The 18,844-nt window shown below is 28.6% G+C and overlaps 5 protein-coding genes across 5 annotated transcripts in view; 2 read left to right on the plus strand and 3 right to left on the minus strand.

Moving 5' to 3' along the window:
• Positions 1 to 879: 879 nt before the first annotated feature.
• Positions 880 to 3,135, minus strand: TBLA0H02940 (uncharacterized protein; the record flags this gene model as incomplete). The annotated part of the gene is made up of 1 exon (XM_004182049.1): positions 880 to 3,135. One exon carries the CDS (start codon positions 3,133 to 3,135, stop codon positions 880 to 882), a length of 2,256 nt encoding a protein of 751 aa, XP_004182097.1.
• A 3,315-nt stretch (positions 3,136 to 6,450) lies between these two features.
• IME2 (protein kinase IME2) lies at positions 6,451 to 9,234 on the minus strand (the record flags this gene model as incomplete). The annotated part of the gene is made up of 1 exon (XM_004182050.1): positions 6,451 to 9,234. The coding sequence occupies one exon, from the start codon at positions 9,232 to 9,234 to the stop codon at positions 6,451 to 6,453; it is 2,784 nt and encodes a 927-aa protein (XP_004182098.1).
• A 1,798-nt stretch (positions 9,235 to 11,032) lies between these two features.
• On the plus strand, positions 11,033 to 16,357 carry UTP10 (snoRNA-binding rRNA-processing protein UTP10; the record flags this gene model as incomplete). The annotated part of the gene is made up of 1 exon (XM_004182051.1): positions 11,033 to 16,357. One exon carries the CDS (start codon positions 11,033 to 11,035, stop codon positions 16,355 to 16,357), a length of 5,325 nt encoding a protein of 1,774 aa, XP_004182099.1.
• Positions 16,358 to 16,878: 521 nt separating this feature from the next.
• On the plus strand, positions 16,879 to 17,613 carry GMH1 (Gmh1p; the record flags this gene model as incomplete). The annotated part of the gene is made up of 1 exon (XM_004182052.1): positions 16,879 to 17,613. The coding sequence occupies one exon, from the start codon at positions 16,879 to 16,881 to the stop codon at positions 17,611 to 17,613; it is 735 nt and encodes a 244-aa protein (XP_004182100.1).
• Positions 17,614 to 18,038: 425 nt separating this feature from the next.
• SPO14 (phospholipase D) overlaps positions 18,039 to 18,844 on the minus strand; it is a gene marked incomplete at both ends in the record, with an annotated part of 5,247 nt that continues 4,441 nt past the window's right edge. Inside the window, one exon of the mRNA XM_004182053.1 lies at positions 18,039 to 18,844. This exon is cut by the window's right edge and continues 4,441 nt beyond it. Coding sequence (XP_004182101.1) covers positions 18,039 to 18,844 — 806 coding nt within the window.

The raw sequence follows: 18,844 nt of genomic DNA on the forward strand, positions 1-18,844 counted from the left end.
AGGGTTTTTAATAGCAACGTATATTCACGTTATACTCTCTTTTATCTTAAAACAGTATATCCACTGTTGTATGTATAAAGACCATAAATATCTAACGTAAATTAAGTAGCATTATAAATTTAAAGATAAAGGTTAGATAATAGCATTAAAGGTGATAATATATTGTCGGAGCTGTGGCATTATGTGTTATAAGTCGTAGGTTTGTGTTAACAGCTAATGAAGTATGAATTTAGTCGTAATTGTGGCTTTATACAACAACTAATAACAGCTTAATATAATAAATAATCCAACATGCATTAAGCATACGTGGCATCACTACTAAAAATACCCAAGCAGTGATATTAAGAAGGTATTAGGATGTGATAGGTTCTATTTTAATATCAGACCATCAATTCGTTGATGGTGGATCTGTCCATTTTTTATAATAATATAATAATTATTCAAACAGATTACTTAACTAAGAATTAAACTATGAGCAACAATATTTTGAACAGTTCGACCGCTGGCCATATATAACCATCAGATGTGTGCTTTAAAATAACTTATCTGTATTTAAATATTTTAGTTGTTTTTTGAATTTTTCATAAATATGTAATATTATCTTTTAGTGGAAGACCAAAACAATAAATCTTATAAAAAATATAAATATAACGTACAACATGATGTTTTTACAAGGACTGCAACTCTTACAAAGGCTCTCTCTTGATAAACTAATATATAAAATTTATTTCATATTTTGACATTTGATAACATTAAGATTTCTAATGATAAAATATCATATGAAAAAGTATTTTCAAATATTAAGTTAAAACAAGTACAGCGAACAAATACATTTTATAAAATTATATTGAGTTGTTTCGGGTATACATGTATTTCCCATTATTTAGATATTCTATTTTGGCTTAAATTTTTTTGGACATGTTTGGTTTTTTTATGTTGTTGTAATTGGAGTCTTTCATTCAGAACCTCCTTAAAAGTTGACTTTGATTTTAAGTGTAAGCCATTTGAATAAGATTTAACTGTTAGTAACATACAGTTTGGATCATTCTTTTGACATGCACATTCATAACTTGACAGAATTGCATCGATTGATAAAATTAAATTAAATTTTTCAATCTGTGATAATGATTCGAACGTACAGGTTTTATTGATGAGTTTCCAAATTGGATGTCTTAAATCCCATTGCCAGCCAATCGTAATCTCTTCGTCAATATCAATTGGACGTAACGATTTTAGAACAAATTTAACTTCTTCATCAACTGATTTTGAAGTTTGACTGCTAATACTACCATTGGCTTGGATATTTGATAATCTAATAGTGGACATTGTTACATTTGGGTTACAACTCCTTCTGATAAACTTCGTTAGATTGTTATTTGTTTTACAATTTATAAACAAGGGCCAATGGTCATGGAAAATATATTTAGGTTTTGGAACAGCCCACATTCTATAATAATTCTTGGGATTAGAAATATAGTTCTTTTGAAAATCAATTTCACCAAAAATTTCTTGTAGAAATTCTCCTTCGCCACAAGGACTTTTTAAAAATACGCCCAATTTAGAACTGGCAACGATATTAGTATTGTTATAAGAATTCGTTGTTAAATCATCATCATCACTGTTATTAGCGCTTCTGTTAGTATTTAAAATCGGGGAAGAAAATATAGAGCTTGTTGATAAAGGCCTTCTTTCCATTGGTATTGGGGTAAAAATGTTAGATGGGTATGAAATGACCCAATCGTCGTTTTTATGATGTAATATAAAATTTTGAACATATTTGTCTTTGAATATTTGTCTTCTTGGTGTATTAATATTATAATTATGATTAGTAGCTTCTGTAGAGTCTATAGTATTAAGAATGTTATTTATATTATGATGCATATTAAAATTGCTGGTATTGTTGTTGTTATTCGGATGAGTATCAAGATTAACCGAGGAAATAGATGTGAGATTTTTATTAATAAAATTAATTGTATCATTGTGATAAGAGTTCGAATGCTTTTGATCGACATTATTCAAAGACAACAAACTAGATGACCCCAAGGAAGATGGTAAACTGGACTTTATCCCATCACTATTATTTTCAGAGACGTAATTATTGTGTTGGGATGATCCAATTGAAGTAACCGAAACATTGCTTGTTCTCTTTTGGTTATTATTGATAGTTGGATTATTTACATTTGGGGAAGGGTAAGAAGCTAATTGTTTAATTCTATCAATTTGTTTTTCCTTAACTAATTTTGTATTTAATCTTCTTGGCTTACAAATATTACAATAATGTACTGTTTCAATTATTTTTGAAGATTTATTGTCACACTTACCTGAGTTATCATTCAAAATGCCTGTACTAGAAATTTGGTTTATATGACCAATAATGTAACAATTTTTATGTTGGAATCTATTACAATGCTGACATTTAATAAGATCTCCATCATCAATATCTAGTTCACAGATACAAGTTATAACAAAATCGTCCTCATCAACAAGATAAGAATCTGGTACTGACCACATGAACATTTCGCTATCGTTCCTATTAGTCAAATTAGTGGGACTGCTATGAGGTGAGTTTTTTATTTCTAAAATGTTAGTAGGGGATAACGAGTTGGAAGCAGTATGAGCAGAACTGGTGTTGTTATCATTATTTTTATTTATTATATCTGAAAAAGAGCATGAAGTATTATTTGTGGGTGTTATCGATATATTATTACTCGTACTTTCATTGATTTTCATTCCATTATCTACCATATTTGAAATTTTTAATTTTGATAGAGATTGCGTCTTTCTTTTTGACTTTACTGGCAATGGAATTATAGCAGCAGCAGCCAAAGCATCAGCAGCCAATTGTCTTTTATTTTCTATCATCAAATTTTTATTTTCACTTGCAATTAAATTATCCTTAGCTGCTATTGGAACAATTGGATTATTAACATTAGCAATCGTTGGTGCTATTGGATGATTAATAACGCTATTTATTGGAATTGAACCATTTCTCTTTTCCTTAGTAATGTTTAATTTATAATTTTTGTCAGTATTGGATTTATCAGTTTTACCTTTATCATTTTTATGTGATAGTGATAATAATAAAGATGCATTTTGTAATAAAGAATATTGATTTTCTGAATTGTAAGATGACATATCTAAGGTAATTAAAGAAAAACAAATGAAAAAAAAAAGTTCAAATTAGGATACAAAGAAACAGGAGTTGAAGAAGCTGTGAAAATAAAATATTATTAATGCAGGTTAAAAAGGGAATAGAAAAACAACAATGAATTATGGTAAAAATTAAGAAAGTAAAATAACAATAAAATTAAATTAAGGAAACAAAAAATTGAAGTGGGGAGTAAAACAGCGATTAAAAATTTAGAAAAAAAAATTGGATAAATTATATTCGTACTATGTACTGAGATAATAAATTTTAATGGATAGATCAATAGAAATCAGCCTTTGATTCCTTAACTATGTCTTAATATATCTCAAGTTGAAAATGAACAAAAATAAAAAAGCGTTAACGACAGGAAGAGTAGGACACTCGGTAAGACACAAAACAACTTTTTTATTAGCTTAAAAATTTTTAACAACTAATAAAGGAATTTTATGTTATTTAAATAACTTATATTGTAGAGCTTTAAAAATAGGGCAAATTTATCTTAGGAGAATTGTACTCACACATAAAAAAAAATAAAATCGTTAACGGTAATAATATTATAACAAACAAGGTGAAAGAGAGAGACTATGTACCTTCAACACAGGCCAGATCGTTTGAGTTTAAATTTATCACTTTATGAGAAACTAGTATATCGGACTCAAGCAAAAATACGAGTTTGGCATACGATTTATTTTAGTTTTTAGTTTTTATTTGCTTATTTGATTTTAATTCAGGGTAAAATCAAAAATAAACTTATAATGTGAGTATAAATCATGTAGCCATTCAATACGAGCCAGAACAAAACAAAGACATAAGATAATGAAAACTTAATTGCTATGCCCTAGTATTTGGATAAACATACAGAAAAAATAGCCATCGGTTTTTACGTAGAATACGAGCATCCTGAACAGGCTTGCACTTTGGCGTATATGGGATAGTTGAAAATCGCCTTACCTCTTTCTCAACACAGTAAAGTCACACTAGATCGATAATTCGATCTTCACATAAACGAATGAGACAATATTCGCAAAAAACAAACAAATGTAACTCAACATAACCAATTAAGTTTGACCTAGAAACTTTTTCCTATTGGACGACCTAACAAATCAATGGGGCTTACTAATTGGACGTACAAGCCAAGCTCCATAAGATCTAAAGTTCCAAAGTTCGTATGCTTCAAAAGGAGACTTAATTGATATTTGGCTATTGTATTTCCTACTTCTAATCCACAGTGTTTCTTGTTCTATTTTTCAGTCTATTTCCTGGCCTATTTCTTGGTCTAATTCTTGAAGCTCATCTCGTATAATTGTCTGCTATTAACTCGTTCCTGTTTTCTGTGGGTGACCTTAAACGGTGAAATTTCAATGCGGAACGAAGTTGATTAGAAAAATGGTAAATATTTTTTTAATATGCGCGTTGAACGAGGAAAGTGGCCACCTTCCTATTATGGAATTAATATCCGCAAGTAGAGATAGCACATTCTCTAAACGCTGTAAGCAGAAAGACGCTGGGAGTATGTTTATTGATAGAAAACAAGGTGCTAAGTTAAAGATAAATGGTTGTTTAATATTAGTGTAAGGAGAATAATAACAACTAGCCATATGGACGACAGAGAATGTGTGGAGACCATTTACTGGACAGATATGAATGCACGTTTAGGGACCCTTTAGTAGAAGTTTCAACCCTAATAAATAAAAACGGCAAAAACCCATTAAGATATCAACCTAGGTTATCAATTGTTGGATAAACTTGAGAGAAAATGCGCAACCAAAGAGAATGGATTGTAGCGGCTCCTACAGCAAAGCCTGAGATCTGACAAAATATTTGGAGTAGATCCGGTGCGATGCAATGCCAATAAAAATACAGTAAAATAGTGAACATTGCCTCATTTTTACCTCTTATAGGTAGAACAGCAAAGAAAAGAGTCTAAGATCTTAAAAAAAAAGGGCGATGAGGTGGCAGAGACTTAGTTTTTTTTACTGATCTCGTTAATAGTTCTGCAAGTTCAAAATTGTAGGGTGGTTCATCAAATGCTAAAATTATTTTATTATGCTAAATGAATAACAATAGTTAAGTGTAACAAAGCGGTGCACACTAGCCTTAACATGGAAAGTTCAATAGCCTCAGTATTAATTTCCAAACAAAAAGCAATGATATCCATATGAGTAGGCCATTATACGGCGGTTATTCAGATCTCACTAAATAAAAGCAACAGTTAGGCATAGCAAAATCTAACCACTTATGCAACAGATTCTTGTGAAAAAGTAGATATTCGATTACTCGTTTAAAGTATCCTGGGCCAAGCGTTCTTTTTGACAATTAGGTTTTTTTTTAGAAGTAAATGAAAACCTTAGGTAGATAATAATACAAGCCAAACCACGAAACATTAATGCATGCCATACAAGTTTCCTACAAATGTGTTGCAATTACTATTTAGTATTCAATGAAATTCAAAACTGTTTCTAGCTATGTTGCTACTTTAAGTTCCATCGCTATTCAGTTCCTTTAGTTTCGCCTCTTCTGTAGTTTGTAAGTTACTAAATTTTATTTTTAACTTTCCTATTAACTGATTTGTAATTGATTTTATTAATGGCTTTCCTGAAACAATTCTATTATTGTTCTGAAATTTGGTTCCGGTATTTCCCTTTCTCAGAAAATACCATATCAGGAAATACCACTACTAGTTACAGAATAATAATACTTATAATTTAAGAATTAATTACGAAATTAATCGAATATTGTCAAGACTCTCTTTGATAAATCAATGTATTGTTCGTGTCGTAAAAGTGTTCATTACTTGGATAACTCTCGGTTGTATGCCGCATGAATCGGTTATGTTAATTCCGATAGCATTACTTTCCATAAATATAATATCCTTTAGGATGCTTATGTCAGTGAGTAGTACGCCTCAACATGATTCCCCATTAGTCATTTTAAATTATTCTAAGAAGGACATGTATTATTAATGTTTGAAACAAACGGATAAGCAGGCAAATTCAAAAAAAGAATAATCTCTTGTTCGTTTAGCAAAGATACAAATCTTCGTATAAATATTTAGTATTTTCAGTTAATACTTCAAATGATTCATCCCAAAATAAAGACAGTTTCTGTTCTGAATAATTATTAAAAACAATGATTATTATAAGTTATTATATTTTCTACAAAGTTGAGCTATATATAGCTAGTAATACCTGCTATCTTCCCACTCTTAATTCTATCCAAATTATAATTATAAACTTGAAACATTCACCTAATTGGAATGGTTTTTTTATTTTTTTTTGTAGTATATTATCTTTCCTCTAGTATTATATATTTTCTTGTCTTGCCATTAATACTGGAGTTTGATATGACGATTTATTTAAGATAGGATTTCTGGTTTCTTCAAATTTGATATCCTTCATAAATTCATTCCCCCTTGGTATACAATTGCTATTAATTGAGTTGGTTTCTTTTCTCATATTGAAGGACTTAATAATACTCTCATCAATATCATCATAATTTTCATCATTAGTTTCATTACTGATCAAGTGATTGACGAATTCATTTTTTGATACATGAATGTAATTACTTTTATTACTTTCGAAATTATTATGATTCTGAATATGACGAAGATGACTATTACTTGTTGCATCAACTAGTTTAGAAATGTTCATTAATGTATTTTGTTCTTCTTCATCAATATCCAAAAAATCAATATCTTCTTCAATTTCGAATTCTTCCATATTTTCCATATTTTCAATTTTCCTATTTGACGTATAAAATTCTTGAGTATTAGTTATACCATTTGTACGACTTCCAACCATTCTAATATTTTCTTCTTCCTCAACTTCCCTAATTAGATTCTTATAATTATCATATTCAGTAAATTTTCCATATGCATACTCATATTCGTCTGTATTACCATTTTCATTTGCATGTCTTCTTTGAAGTTCAGTTTCTATATCATTTATTTCATCTTCATCATAATCTTCATATTCTGGATGATTGCCACTACTATCAAAATAATATTTATGTCTATTCTCATCAATCTTTGTATTTTTATTCTTTAAACTTGAAATAGCTTTACATTGTTGCAAACTTTCTTCAACATCTCTTGCTATACGATCATCATAATCAACATCATCATAATCGTCCTCTTCATCATCAGCATTATCTTCATCAGGATCAACATCATCATCTTCAGCATCATCATCTTCATCATCCTCTTCATCATCATTGTCATTATCATCTTCTTCCTCTTCATCATCATCGTCATCATCATCATCATCATCTGCTATTTCTTCTGTTTGCTCCCCTTCTTCTTGATCAATATAATTATGATGACGAATTTCCCTCTTTTTAAAGTTTATATCAATGGTTGCATTATTATTATTTTGATTAATTAAAGTAGGATCAAAATAATCTTCATTCAAAAATTCTTTTAATGATAGTTTACGATGATCGTCTTCAATATGATTTAAAAATGTATTCGTCGGCATATTCCCATTATTTTTATTAATATAAGTATTCATGGTATCAATATTGTTTGGAATATTTAAATTTGGAATAGGTATTGGATTTGTATAATTATTATTATTATTATTAGTATTATTAGTATTATTAGTATTATTAGTATTATTGTTAATACTTCCTTGATGTTGCATATGTAATTTATTATTATTTTGAATGTGATGACTATCATGCTGAATATTTAATTCTTCGTTAAATATTAAATTTTGTTTAGTAATTGAATTTTCTGATTGAATTCCAGAAAATATTAGAGCTTGTTCTGTATTTGTTAAATTGTTAGATTTTAAAAATTTTGGATCTACAATTGAATTTTCAAAAAATTTCATGGAACATAATTCATCAACTGTAGCTCTATCATTTGGATCCCATCTTAAACATCTTTTGATTACATCTATCAAGTTTTTCAAAAATGGAGTCTTAATAATTGCATCAATAGAATGTCCTCTAACAAATGGAAATTTTAATTGTAAATCTTTTGCTAAATCCTGAGAAATTTCCCAAAATCCACCTGGAGGTGAATGATTGATTGTTTTTTCATTTGGACAAATCATTGTATGAGGTGTACCTAATATTTCTAAAATTTTCCAAATTTGATCAATTTCATTTGATCCTGGAAATAATGGTTTAAAAATAGTTGTCTCTATAGCCACACAACCAAATGCCCAAATATCAATTGGTTTAGAATAATAGCCACTTCTCAATAAGATTTCAGGAGATCTATACCATCTAGTGGAAACATATGCAGTATATGGATTTTTGTTATTAATGTGCCTTGCTAAACCAAAATCGGCTAACTTTACCACATAATTATCCATTATATTATTTTTATTAATATAATCGATATTATAATATCTCTTAATGGGAGAAATCAAGATATTTTCTGGTTTAATATCCCTATGGAAAAAATCTTGATTATGAATATGTCGTATACCTGATAATATTTGTGATAAGATGGATTTTAATGATGGTATACAAAATAATTTATGATTTCTATTATTAATCATTTGATATAAATTTTGTTCCATACATTCCATTACAATATGTAATTTATTATTTAATGAATCCACAAATACTTCAAAGATCTGAACCAAATGCTTATGTGAGGGAATCTTAAAGATAAATTTAATTTCACGAATTTTATTATATTCGCTTAAATTGTTTAAAGTCGTTAACATTGTTTTAATGGCAACAATTCCCTTTGATTTATTAATATAATTTTCGTTTGACATACTATTTAAATCCATTAAAGTATTTCTTTTATTACCATAAAATTCATTTAATTCGGCTGAATTTTCATGAATTTCATATTTGGCTTTAGCTAGTGTCACTGAACCAAAAGAACCTTTACCCAAATTCTGCTTGATTATATATCGATTATTAATTGAGTATCTTGCAAGTTGAAAATTCTGTGTGTTATCTTTGTAAGCATTTATTGTATTAGAAACATGGTTAAATTCAAAATTAGTATGGCTATCATTTGCTGCAATATTTGAATAATTTTGCAATTGTTGATAATGCTGAAACTGTTCAATCTTATTATTCAATGAAGGCCCTTGGATATTACTTTCATCCATTACCATTTTTCAATAATAAACGAAATTCAGTTCTTTTAGAATAGAAACCAACAAAACAAAACAAACAATTACAATTCTAAATCAATTAATTGATTTCAACAAACAAAGCTCTAAATATTTTTAAACTAGAATATTACAACCAATAAAAAAAAGGACTTAGTTCCCCAATAAACACAAGAGAATGAGACATGCAATTCTTTTAGAAGCAAACCACACTAAATCGTTTATATTTATAATGAATTTTAAATAAATGGTGACCCCAAAATCAAAAAAAATAAATCAAAAGCAAAAACAAAACCCAAAAACCTGTACTATGAAATTGTAATTCTAAAGAATTAAATTTCCATATATTAATTGAATTCACAAAACTTGATTCTCCAAATCTTTATTTTTTTTAGAAACCACAAAAAGGAAATGGAAAATCTTCACTGGAAAAGGCAAAATAGCCGCCCATCAAAAACAGAGATATTTCCAAACACAATATTCCACTAAGGGAATATATTCCTATTCACCAAGTACAAATTTATTTAGCTTTAAACTTCTCTAAAATAAAAATAAAAATAAAAATAAAAATAAAAATAAAAATAGACTATCAACATATGATAGTCTAAAGCTAGTATTTTTTTTTTTTTTTTAATTACTTCCTTGGACTGAGACTGTACATCCATATATATTCCTTGGGATTAAAAAAATAATATTGCATAGCAACTACAAAAGCTTCTGTAAAATTATATTCGATAATTCATGTTGCTTTCTATTTTCTTGGATTCTAGCCACAAATGAACTTAAAATTGGGGTAAAAGAAGGCAAGAATCGGTACATTGTAGTAGGCTAGTAATTTAAATATTTTATTGAAGTTCATATATCCATATCTACATCTATTTCTATATCTTATTCTATTTACATATCATCAAATAAAAAATTAAAGGCTGGTATTTGCTGAATGGAATGGCCCTATTCCGGAGATTCCTTTTTTAAATATCCCCTGCAAAAAGGATTTTCCAAGAAATTAGTCCCTTTTTTGCTCTTAATTTCTTGGAAGATTTGACACTTCCCTTTGTAACTAGAAAATACCTTTCTTTAGAATCAGTAAAAATGCTTGGAATAGTTTAATGGCTGGTCGATCTTCTGACACACCAACACACCATTTTTTTTATCTCAACTCAGTAATTACTGATGATCCTAGAGACTATTAAGGGTCAGAATCTAACTAAAAATAAGTTGAATAATAATAATAGCTTGAGATACAGTTCAAGGGGCTAAGACTTGCAATATTCCGATAAATGCATATCATATATAGGGTTTTAAGGGTTATTTTAAAGAAAGTCACGTTTTTGTAAAATGATGGTGAGGGTTACAAGGAAAATTTTTCGCTGGAAATATTTTTTTAAAGAAAAAAAAAATTTCAAATTAAGCGATGAGCTGCTAAAATTTGGAAAAAGAAAAATAAAAACTAGTAAGTAATACGCATTAGATTCATAAAAGATCTTCAGTTATAAATTTTCAGTATATTTATAAAATTTTCGCATTTTTTTTTATTATATTTATTGATCCAAAAAAAAAAGATCAATACATTATCTAATATTTGCTTAGCTTTCTGTTGACGTGCAATACATTAGTTTTTGCCCATATAATTTTTTTGTTCTTATAAATTGTATAGTATTATTTTCAAGTTAGAAAAAGAATAACTTGGCTTTGGACAATAAAATCTCACATATTGGGCCTAACAAAACGTATTTTTTATTTTTCTTTTGCCTTTTCTCTATTATATTGACACCTATAGGATATAAAGTAACAATCAGCCATGTCTTTAAGAGATCAGTTAAATCAAATTGCTGAGGCTAATGCTACAGTAGCATTAGACAGAAAAGTAAGACAGAAATTATATTCCACTTCTTTGATCTATAACCCTAAAACAGCTGCTACTCAAGACTTGGAATTCATCTTCGAAGCTGCCACAGCGGCTCTAGACGAATTAATAGAATTAGATCCAAAGTTTGAAATTTTCACAAGATCCATTTTTTCTGAATCTTCAATGTCTATAGATAGAAACGTTCAGACAAAAGAAGAAAATAAAAATTTGGACAACGCTATCAACGGTTATTTAATGTTAGCATCATCCAAATGGCATTTAACTCCAACTTTACATGCTACTGAATGGTTAGTTCGTCGTTTCCAAATTCATATCCGCAATGCTGAACCTCTTTTACTATCCACTTTAAATTATTACCAAAGCTCCGTCTTTAAGAGAATTTTAAATATCGTGAAATTACCTCCTCTATTTAATCCATTATCATCTTTTGTTAAAGCTGAAAATAGACCAAGTAATTTGACAATTATTAAATTATTTAACGATATGGATTTCTTAAAATTATACGCAAATTATTTAAATAAATCAATCAAACACAAGGCAACTTATACAAATCAATTATTATTTGTATCTTGCAGCTTTTTAAATTTGATTGCATTCAATTCAAATAATGAGGACAAATTAAACCTTTTGGTACCAATCTTACTAGAAATATCTGCAAAATTATTAGCTTCTGACTCCGCTGATAATCAAATTGCGGCCAATACAATCCTATCAGTTTTTGCATCTGCTTTACCGTTAAATAAAAATATTATTTTGGCTGCCACTGAAACCATTTTAGCCAATTTACATATGGAAACAGTGAAAAAATCTTCTTTAATTACTATCTTCAAATTATTCCAAACTTTAAAAGGCAGTGGTAATGTTGATCATTTACCTATTAAATTGTATAATTTATTCGATAAAAAACTTGAGTTTGATTATGTTTTACAATATGTAGAAAATCCAAACACTCCAAGTTGTGATAAATTTATTAGCTCGTATATTAGGACAATTATTAGATCCGACCACACCAAGTTGAATTTATTAGTTAAATTAATGAAAAATTTAGCAAAACCTTTACAAAAATATGAAATTAGATTAATCATCACTGATTTGATCCATTTATCAGAAGTTATAGGAGATAAATCTAATTTAATTGAAATTTTTGAGTACCTAGTTAAAACCAATGAAAATTTAGTTTTGAAATGTTTAAAGGCATTAAATATGGATGGCGATTTGTTCGAACTTAGATTGACTACTTCATTATTTACTAAGCATGATGATACGAATGAAACTACAACAATTACAAAAGATATTGCAAAGGAAAAAATTGCAGGTAAGAATGATTCATTAGTACCATTTAAAGAATTTTTGGATAAGAATTCAAACCATATTTTCACTCATGAAGTTTCATTATTTTCACAACCAGATGAAGTTTATTCCAAGTTGTTATCTCTATTTATTGAAGCTATTGGTAACGGTTACCAATCTGGGTTATTCTTGTCTTCATTTTTCACAACTCTACATGCAAGATTAACATTCTTGTTAAGAGTATTAATTTCACCTGCAGCACCTGTTACATTACGTTCAATAACTTTAACAAATATCTCTAAATACATCAATTCTGTTGATAAAGATTCAAACGTTTTCACGTTGGTTCCTTGTTTAATCTGTGCATTAAATGATATTTCTAAAAATGTTCGAATTGGTGTAAAGAAAATTTTAACTCAAATTGCAAAGAGACCTTCATCAAAGCATTATTTTATTGCTGATAAAATTTATGGTGATAATGTTAAATTTCCATTATTAAGCCCCAAGGATTCTGAATCTTGGCTAAAGTACTTCTTAAACGAATATTTGATCGAAGATTATGACATATCTCATTTATTAGTTCCAAAAAACAATGAAAATGTGTTTTTATTATTTTGGGCTAATCAAGCCCTTGTAATTCCACTACCATTTGCTAAAACAATGTTGTTAAATAACATCTGTAAAGCTTCCAAATCTACTTCTACGTACTCATCAATTTTTGAAGATTTTATTTCCAATTATTTAGATAAGAGATCAGAATGGGAATTGAAATGCCAAAATAATAAAACAGATTTCGGTGCTTTTGAAAAAGCTATCATTGACTTATTTGCTCCAAAAGAAAAGAACGAATTTATGATCAATTTTTCCATTTCAGCTTTAAAATCAGAACATGAATCATTAGCTTCAATTGTAGCTGAAAAAATAATAACGGTATTCCAAACCTTAAAATCTCATTTTAAGAATAAAATCATTAGAGAGATATTAGAAGATAGTTTAAACCCTGAACAAAGTTATGATGCAATCGGTACTTTACAATCTTTACCATTAGATGCTGATGGATTCACATCAATTCTAAATGAAAACAGACTATCTACTCAGTCAGACATCTCTACTACATTTAAAAGAAGACGTAGAAGTTCATCAACTAATAAAGCTGCTTTCCAAAAAGAGCAAGTTTCAAAAATGGCTGAATTACATCTAAGAAAATTGACTATTATCTTAGAAGCTTTAGATAGATCTAACACCATTATTGGCACAGAAACTTTATTATCTACTCTACTATCTGTTTTATCTGATTTAGAAACGCTTGATCTAGATGGTGGGTTACCAGTCCTTTACTGTCAAGAAACCTTATCATCTTGTATGATAAACTGTATCCATTCTCTGAAGAATTCAGGTGCTAAAAAATTATCAAATGCTAGAGCTGATATCTTAGTTTCCGCAATTAGAAATTCCTCATCAACTCAAGTCCAAAACAAACTGCTTTTAGTCGTTGGTGAATTGGCTTCCTTAGACACAGAAACTGTTTTACATTCAGTTATGCCAATTTTCACATTTATGGGGGCCCATAGTATTCGTCAAGATGATGAATTCACCACCCAAGTTGTCACAAGAACAATTGAAACTGTAATCCCAGCTTTATTAGATGGCAATAAATCCAATATCTCAGACGAAATTGAATTCTTGTTAATTAGTTTTACAACTGCTTTACAACATGTTCCAAAACATAGAAGAGTTAACCTATATTTCACATTAATAAAGTCATTAAATGCTACTAAGGCGATCGCACCATTTTTATTTTTGATATCTCAACATTTTTCAACTAATACCAATACATTTAAGTTGGCTGAAGCAAAAACCATTGTCGAATTTACAAGATCATTTTTAACTAAATTTGATGTTACTGACCAATTAAATGGTATTTGCAAATATTTCGAAATTTATAAAACTTTAATTGAAGCTCAGAAAAACGTAGACTTAAAATCATCATTAGAAAATCGTGCACTATTCACTAATGGTATATTAAATATTCCTACTAATGAATTTACTTCTTTACTTCAAAATGGATTTGATTTTATTAACAAAGTTATTCAAGAAAATGAAAGTGACTATTATGATGTACGTGGTAGTTTGAAATTGAGAATTTATTCTGTTTTATTAGATAGCAAACTTACTTCCGACTCAGTTACTTCTATGAAAAATATTTTCAGTTCATTACTTGAATCTATTCTAAAGTTCATTAATAAAGCAAGCACTTTATTTACCTTTGACGCACTTACTGATGAAGAGGATTCCTACTCTGATAATGAAAATCGTGATACTAAGGATGATATTAAGCGTACTTTGTATAATATTCTGGGTAATATTTTAAATTTACTACCAATTGAAGAGTTTACTTCATCTGTTTTACCGCTACTATCCAGCATCGACAATATAGATATGAGATACCATCTAACATTAGTTATTAGTAATAAATTCGAATATGAAAATGAAGATGCCGTACCATCTGCTAAAGTAACAATCACAAAACTCTTAGAAAGAATTTCATTAGAATCAGAAAATGTTAACATTCAACAAGTATCTTTAAATACTATTTCTAGTCTGATTTCTAAGTTTGATGGTAAGATTGAATTACCATTAGTAAATGATGTGTTATCAATGGGTATTAAGGGTTTAGCTACTGATAAGCCTGAAATAATTATTTCATCATTAACAGCTATTACAAATTGTGTTCAACAATTGGGTGTCAAGATTATTTCTTTTTACCCAAAGATCGTTCCACAATCTTTGCAAATTTTTGCCAAATTGGAAAAGGATCAAAATGCTTACTTAAGAGAACAACAACAATTAGCCATACTATTAATGCTAGCTTCTATGATCAGAAAACTTCCTAGCTTCTTACAGTCTAATCTATATGACCTAATGAAAGTCATTTTCCTTTCAGATGAAGTGAATACTCCAATTAGATTATCTATTATTTCACTAATTGCTGAAAATATGGACTTGAAAGAAGTCTTAAAAGTTTTGAACAAGATATGGAACGCTATTTTAAGTGATTCCACAGATTCAACTTCTATTTCTCTCTTCTTGAGTATGCTGGAATCAACTGTGGAATCCATTGACAAGAAATCTGCTACAATTCAATCTCCAGTCTTTTTCAAATTATTATTGGCATTATTCGAGTATAGATCCAAATCTTCCTTTGATACTAATACTATTAGCCGTATTGAAAGTACTGTCCACCAAATTGTTAATATCTACGTATTGAAATTAAACGATAAGGTATTTAGACCATTATTTGCCATTTTGGTTAGATGGGCCTTTGATGGTGAAGGAGTTATCAATACTAATATAACTGAAATCGAGAGATTGACTGCATTCTACAGATTTTTTTACAATTTACAAGACAATTTAAAGGGTATTATCACATCTTATTTCACCTATATTTTGGAACCAACTAAACAATTATTAGATAGATTTGTCAATAATACCACCGATGATATTAATCTAAGACGTTTAACATTAATGTCTGTAACCTCATCTTTTAAATATGACAAAGATGAATATTGGAAATCTACTTCTAGATTCGAACTAATATCCAAATCTTTAATTGATCAATTATCTAATATTGAACAATCCATTGGTAAATATTTAGTAAAAGCTATTAGTTCCTTGGCAACTAACAATAACGGTGTTGAAGGACATAACAAGATTATGCACAAACTATTAGTTGATCATATGAAGGCTACATGTTCATCTAATGAGAAATTATGGGCAGTCAGATGTTTCAAGATGATCTACACTAGAGTTGGTGAAAGTTGGTTACCATTATTACCTCAATTGGTACCTACGATTGCTGAATTATTAGAAGATGATAACGAAGAGGTAGAGCATGAGGTTAGAACTGGACTTGTTAAAGTTGTTGAAAATGTCCTTGGTGAACCATTTAGCCGATACTTGGATTAATAAAACTTAATATCATGTTCTGATAATAATTCATAAATCTCATTTTGCTCTTCTATTGTATGTATAATTAACTTTCATACCTACATGCATATATAACTAATTATTCTGTATATTATTTTTATTTTATTTTATCATAGATTTTTTACATTCAAAACTACTTCATTATAGGTTTTATTTATGCACCAGATCCAACAGTATATTAGTTTTCTATTATTATTATATTTTTTTTTTTTTTTTTTTTTTTTTCGATGTGTTTTTTTTAAAGGTCGGATAATTTAAACAAAAAATACAAAAACTGATAGTTAACATCAATAAGATCAAAATGTTATTTCAACCGAAGGGCCTATGAAGTTATAAGAACAGGTAATATCGTATATTACTTGTCATTCAATAATTCAGAATACAACTGTACTAATATTAATAATAATATCAATAATAATAATAATAATAATAATACTCATCATTCAAATTAACAATTATAACAATAAAGTTAATAATACAATCACTATACATAATTCATAATGTCTGGCCTACCAGTTTCTATTCAAGATTTGGAAACAAATCGTTATCATAATTCGCTCCCACCTGTTTTAAGAAGATTATTTAAGACTCCAAAAAATTTAGATTTTGAAACCGCAAGTTGGGAAATGGTACACTTGATATTCAAACCAAGAATGGCTTATAGACAATTCTATTACCAACGTCAAACCAATAAGCAATGGGCAAGAGATGATCCATCGTTCTTTCTACTTCAGATTGGATTATTAATGGCAAGTTCTTTAATATGGTCAATTGTTTACGGTCATTCTGTTGGCGGCTTTTTTAGAATGATGTTAAACATGGTTGTGACAGATTTCTTTTTATTTGGGTTTACAGTTGCTACTATATTTTGGTTTGTCTTAAACAGACCAATGTTTAAATTTAAATCTGCTGTAAATTCAAGAGTTGAATGGGCATATTGTTTTGATGTTCATTGTAATGCATTTCTTATAATATGGGTTTCAATATACTTTTTACAATTTTTAGCATTACCAATATTAAATATGGAAAATTGGTTTTCTTTAGTTGTGGGAAATACTTTATATTGCTTTGCATTTGCTCATTATTTCATTTTAACCTTTTATGGCTATAGCCAATTGACATTTTTAAAGAATATCAGCTTCATTCTATTCCCTTCATTATTCTTTGGTGTTTTGTATATTATCAGTTTGGTTGGTATTAACGTTGCAAGTAGATTAAGTTTTTACAAGCATTAGAAATTTTTTTTTCCAAGCCAAAAAGCAGTATTAAAAAAAATTAACATTACGGAAATGAAGGGACATATTTTCACTGTAGTGAAAAATAATGTCACTTTTTAGTGATAAGGATTATACAATGAAGTGTCCATAGTTTTTTTATACCCTATCCATTTAAACTGCGAATTAAAGCTCAAGTTCATTGATTTATTTTTTTTTTTTCTGTAATATAAATTAGAAAGAGGAAAAAAAAAAAAATATAAACAGAACTCGATTTTAAGTAGTTAATTTATTGGCATTCAAAAATGTATTAGTCTTTTTAAGATCTAAATAAATATAAAATATTTATGTAATAAATATATAGAAATAATTCAAAAGACAACAACAGCAAATAAAATTAGAATAGTTGGAGTGAATATTATGACAAATATATATTTAGCAGTTTTTTAATCGAAAATTTCAATTGGTGGGATCCTATCTGAAGTATAAAACCAGTTATTAGTTTCAATTTCCCTTGCAAGCCATTCAGTTGGAAAAATTACTAAATGGCCATGAACTCTTTCCAAAATTTTTTTAGCAGTGTATCTATCAAATATCTTTTGATTCATTCCGTACATAATGCTACCCATTAATGACATTTTTAATGTATTTGCCCTTTCTCTTTCTGAATCTCTACTTACTCTTGAATTTTTCCTCTTTCTATTTCTTGAACTTTCACCACTTGATTGATTGGAACTTGTATTATCATGGGCTGGGCTATTATTGTTATTATTGCTATTATCATCAGTGGTATTGTTATTATTAGAATTGGAATTGGAGTTTTGTAGAGCTATTTCGCTTTCTTCAGCAATCTTTGTTTCAAATAATTTTGTTTGAGATTTATTGAATCTTTCTTCCAAACTTTCAAATTCTTTATAACTTGCCCACGTTTGAACTGTATTATCTGGTTGACAATGGAAGACTAATCTATAAATATATGTGTTTCTCAATGCAATAGCTAACCATAAATCCGAATAGAACCCATCTCTTAATGGATCTTCAAAAGAATAAGGATCTACAAATGTTAAATTTAATAATTTTGTATTGGAAACAATACCATGCATTTTGAAAGCTGGTGCCATTTGTTCAAGTAAATTATCGACAAAAATATTAACATCTTCAGCTGCATCTTCATCATCACTTTCTAAATCTATTTTCACTAGTAGATGGAAGTATTTATTTTCCTTTCTTTTCCTTTCTCTTATTTTTATTT

This window comes from Henningerozyma blattae, chromosome 8 (assembly GCF_000315915.1).
Source record: "Henningerozyma blattae CBS 6284 chromosome 8, complete genome".
Taxonomy (NCBI): domain Eukaryota; kingdom Fungi; phylum Ascomycota; class Saccharomycetes; order Saccharomycetales; family Saccharomycetaceae; genus Henningerozyma; species Henningerozyma blattae.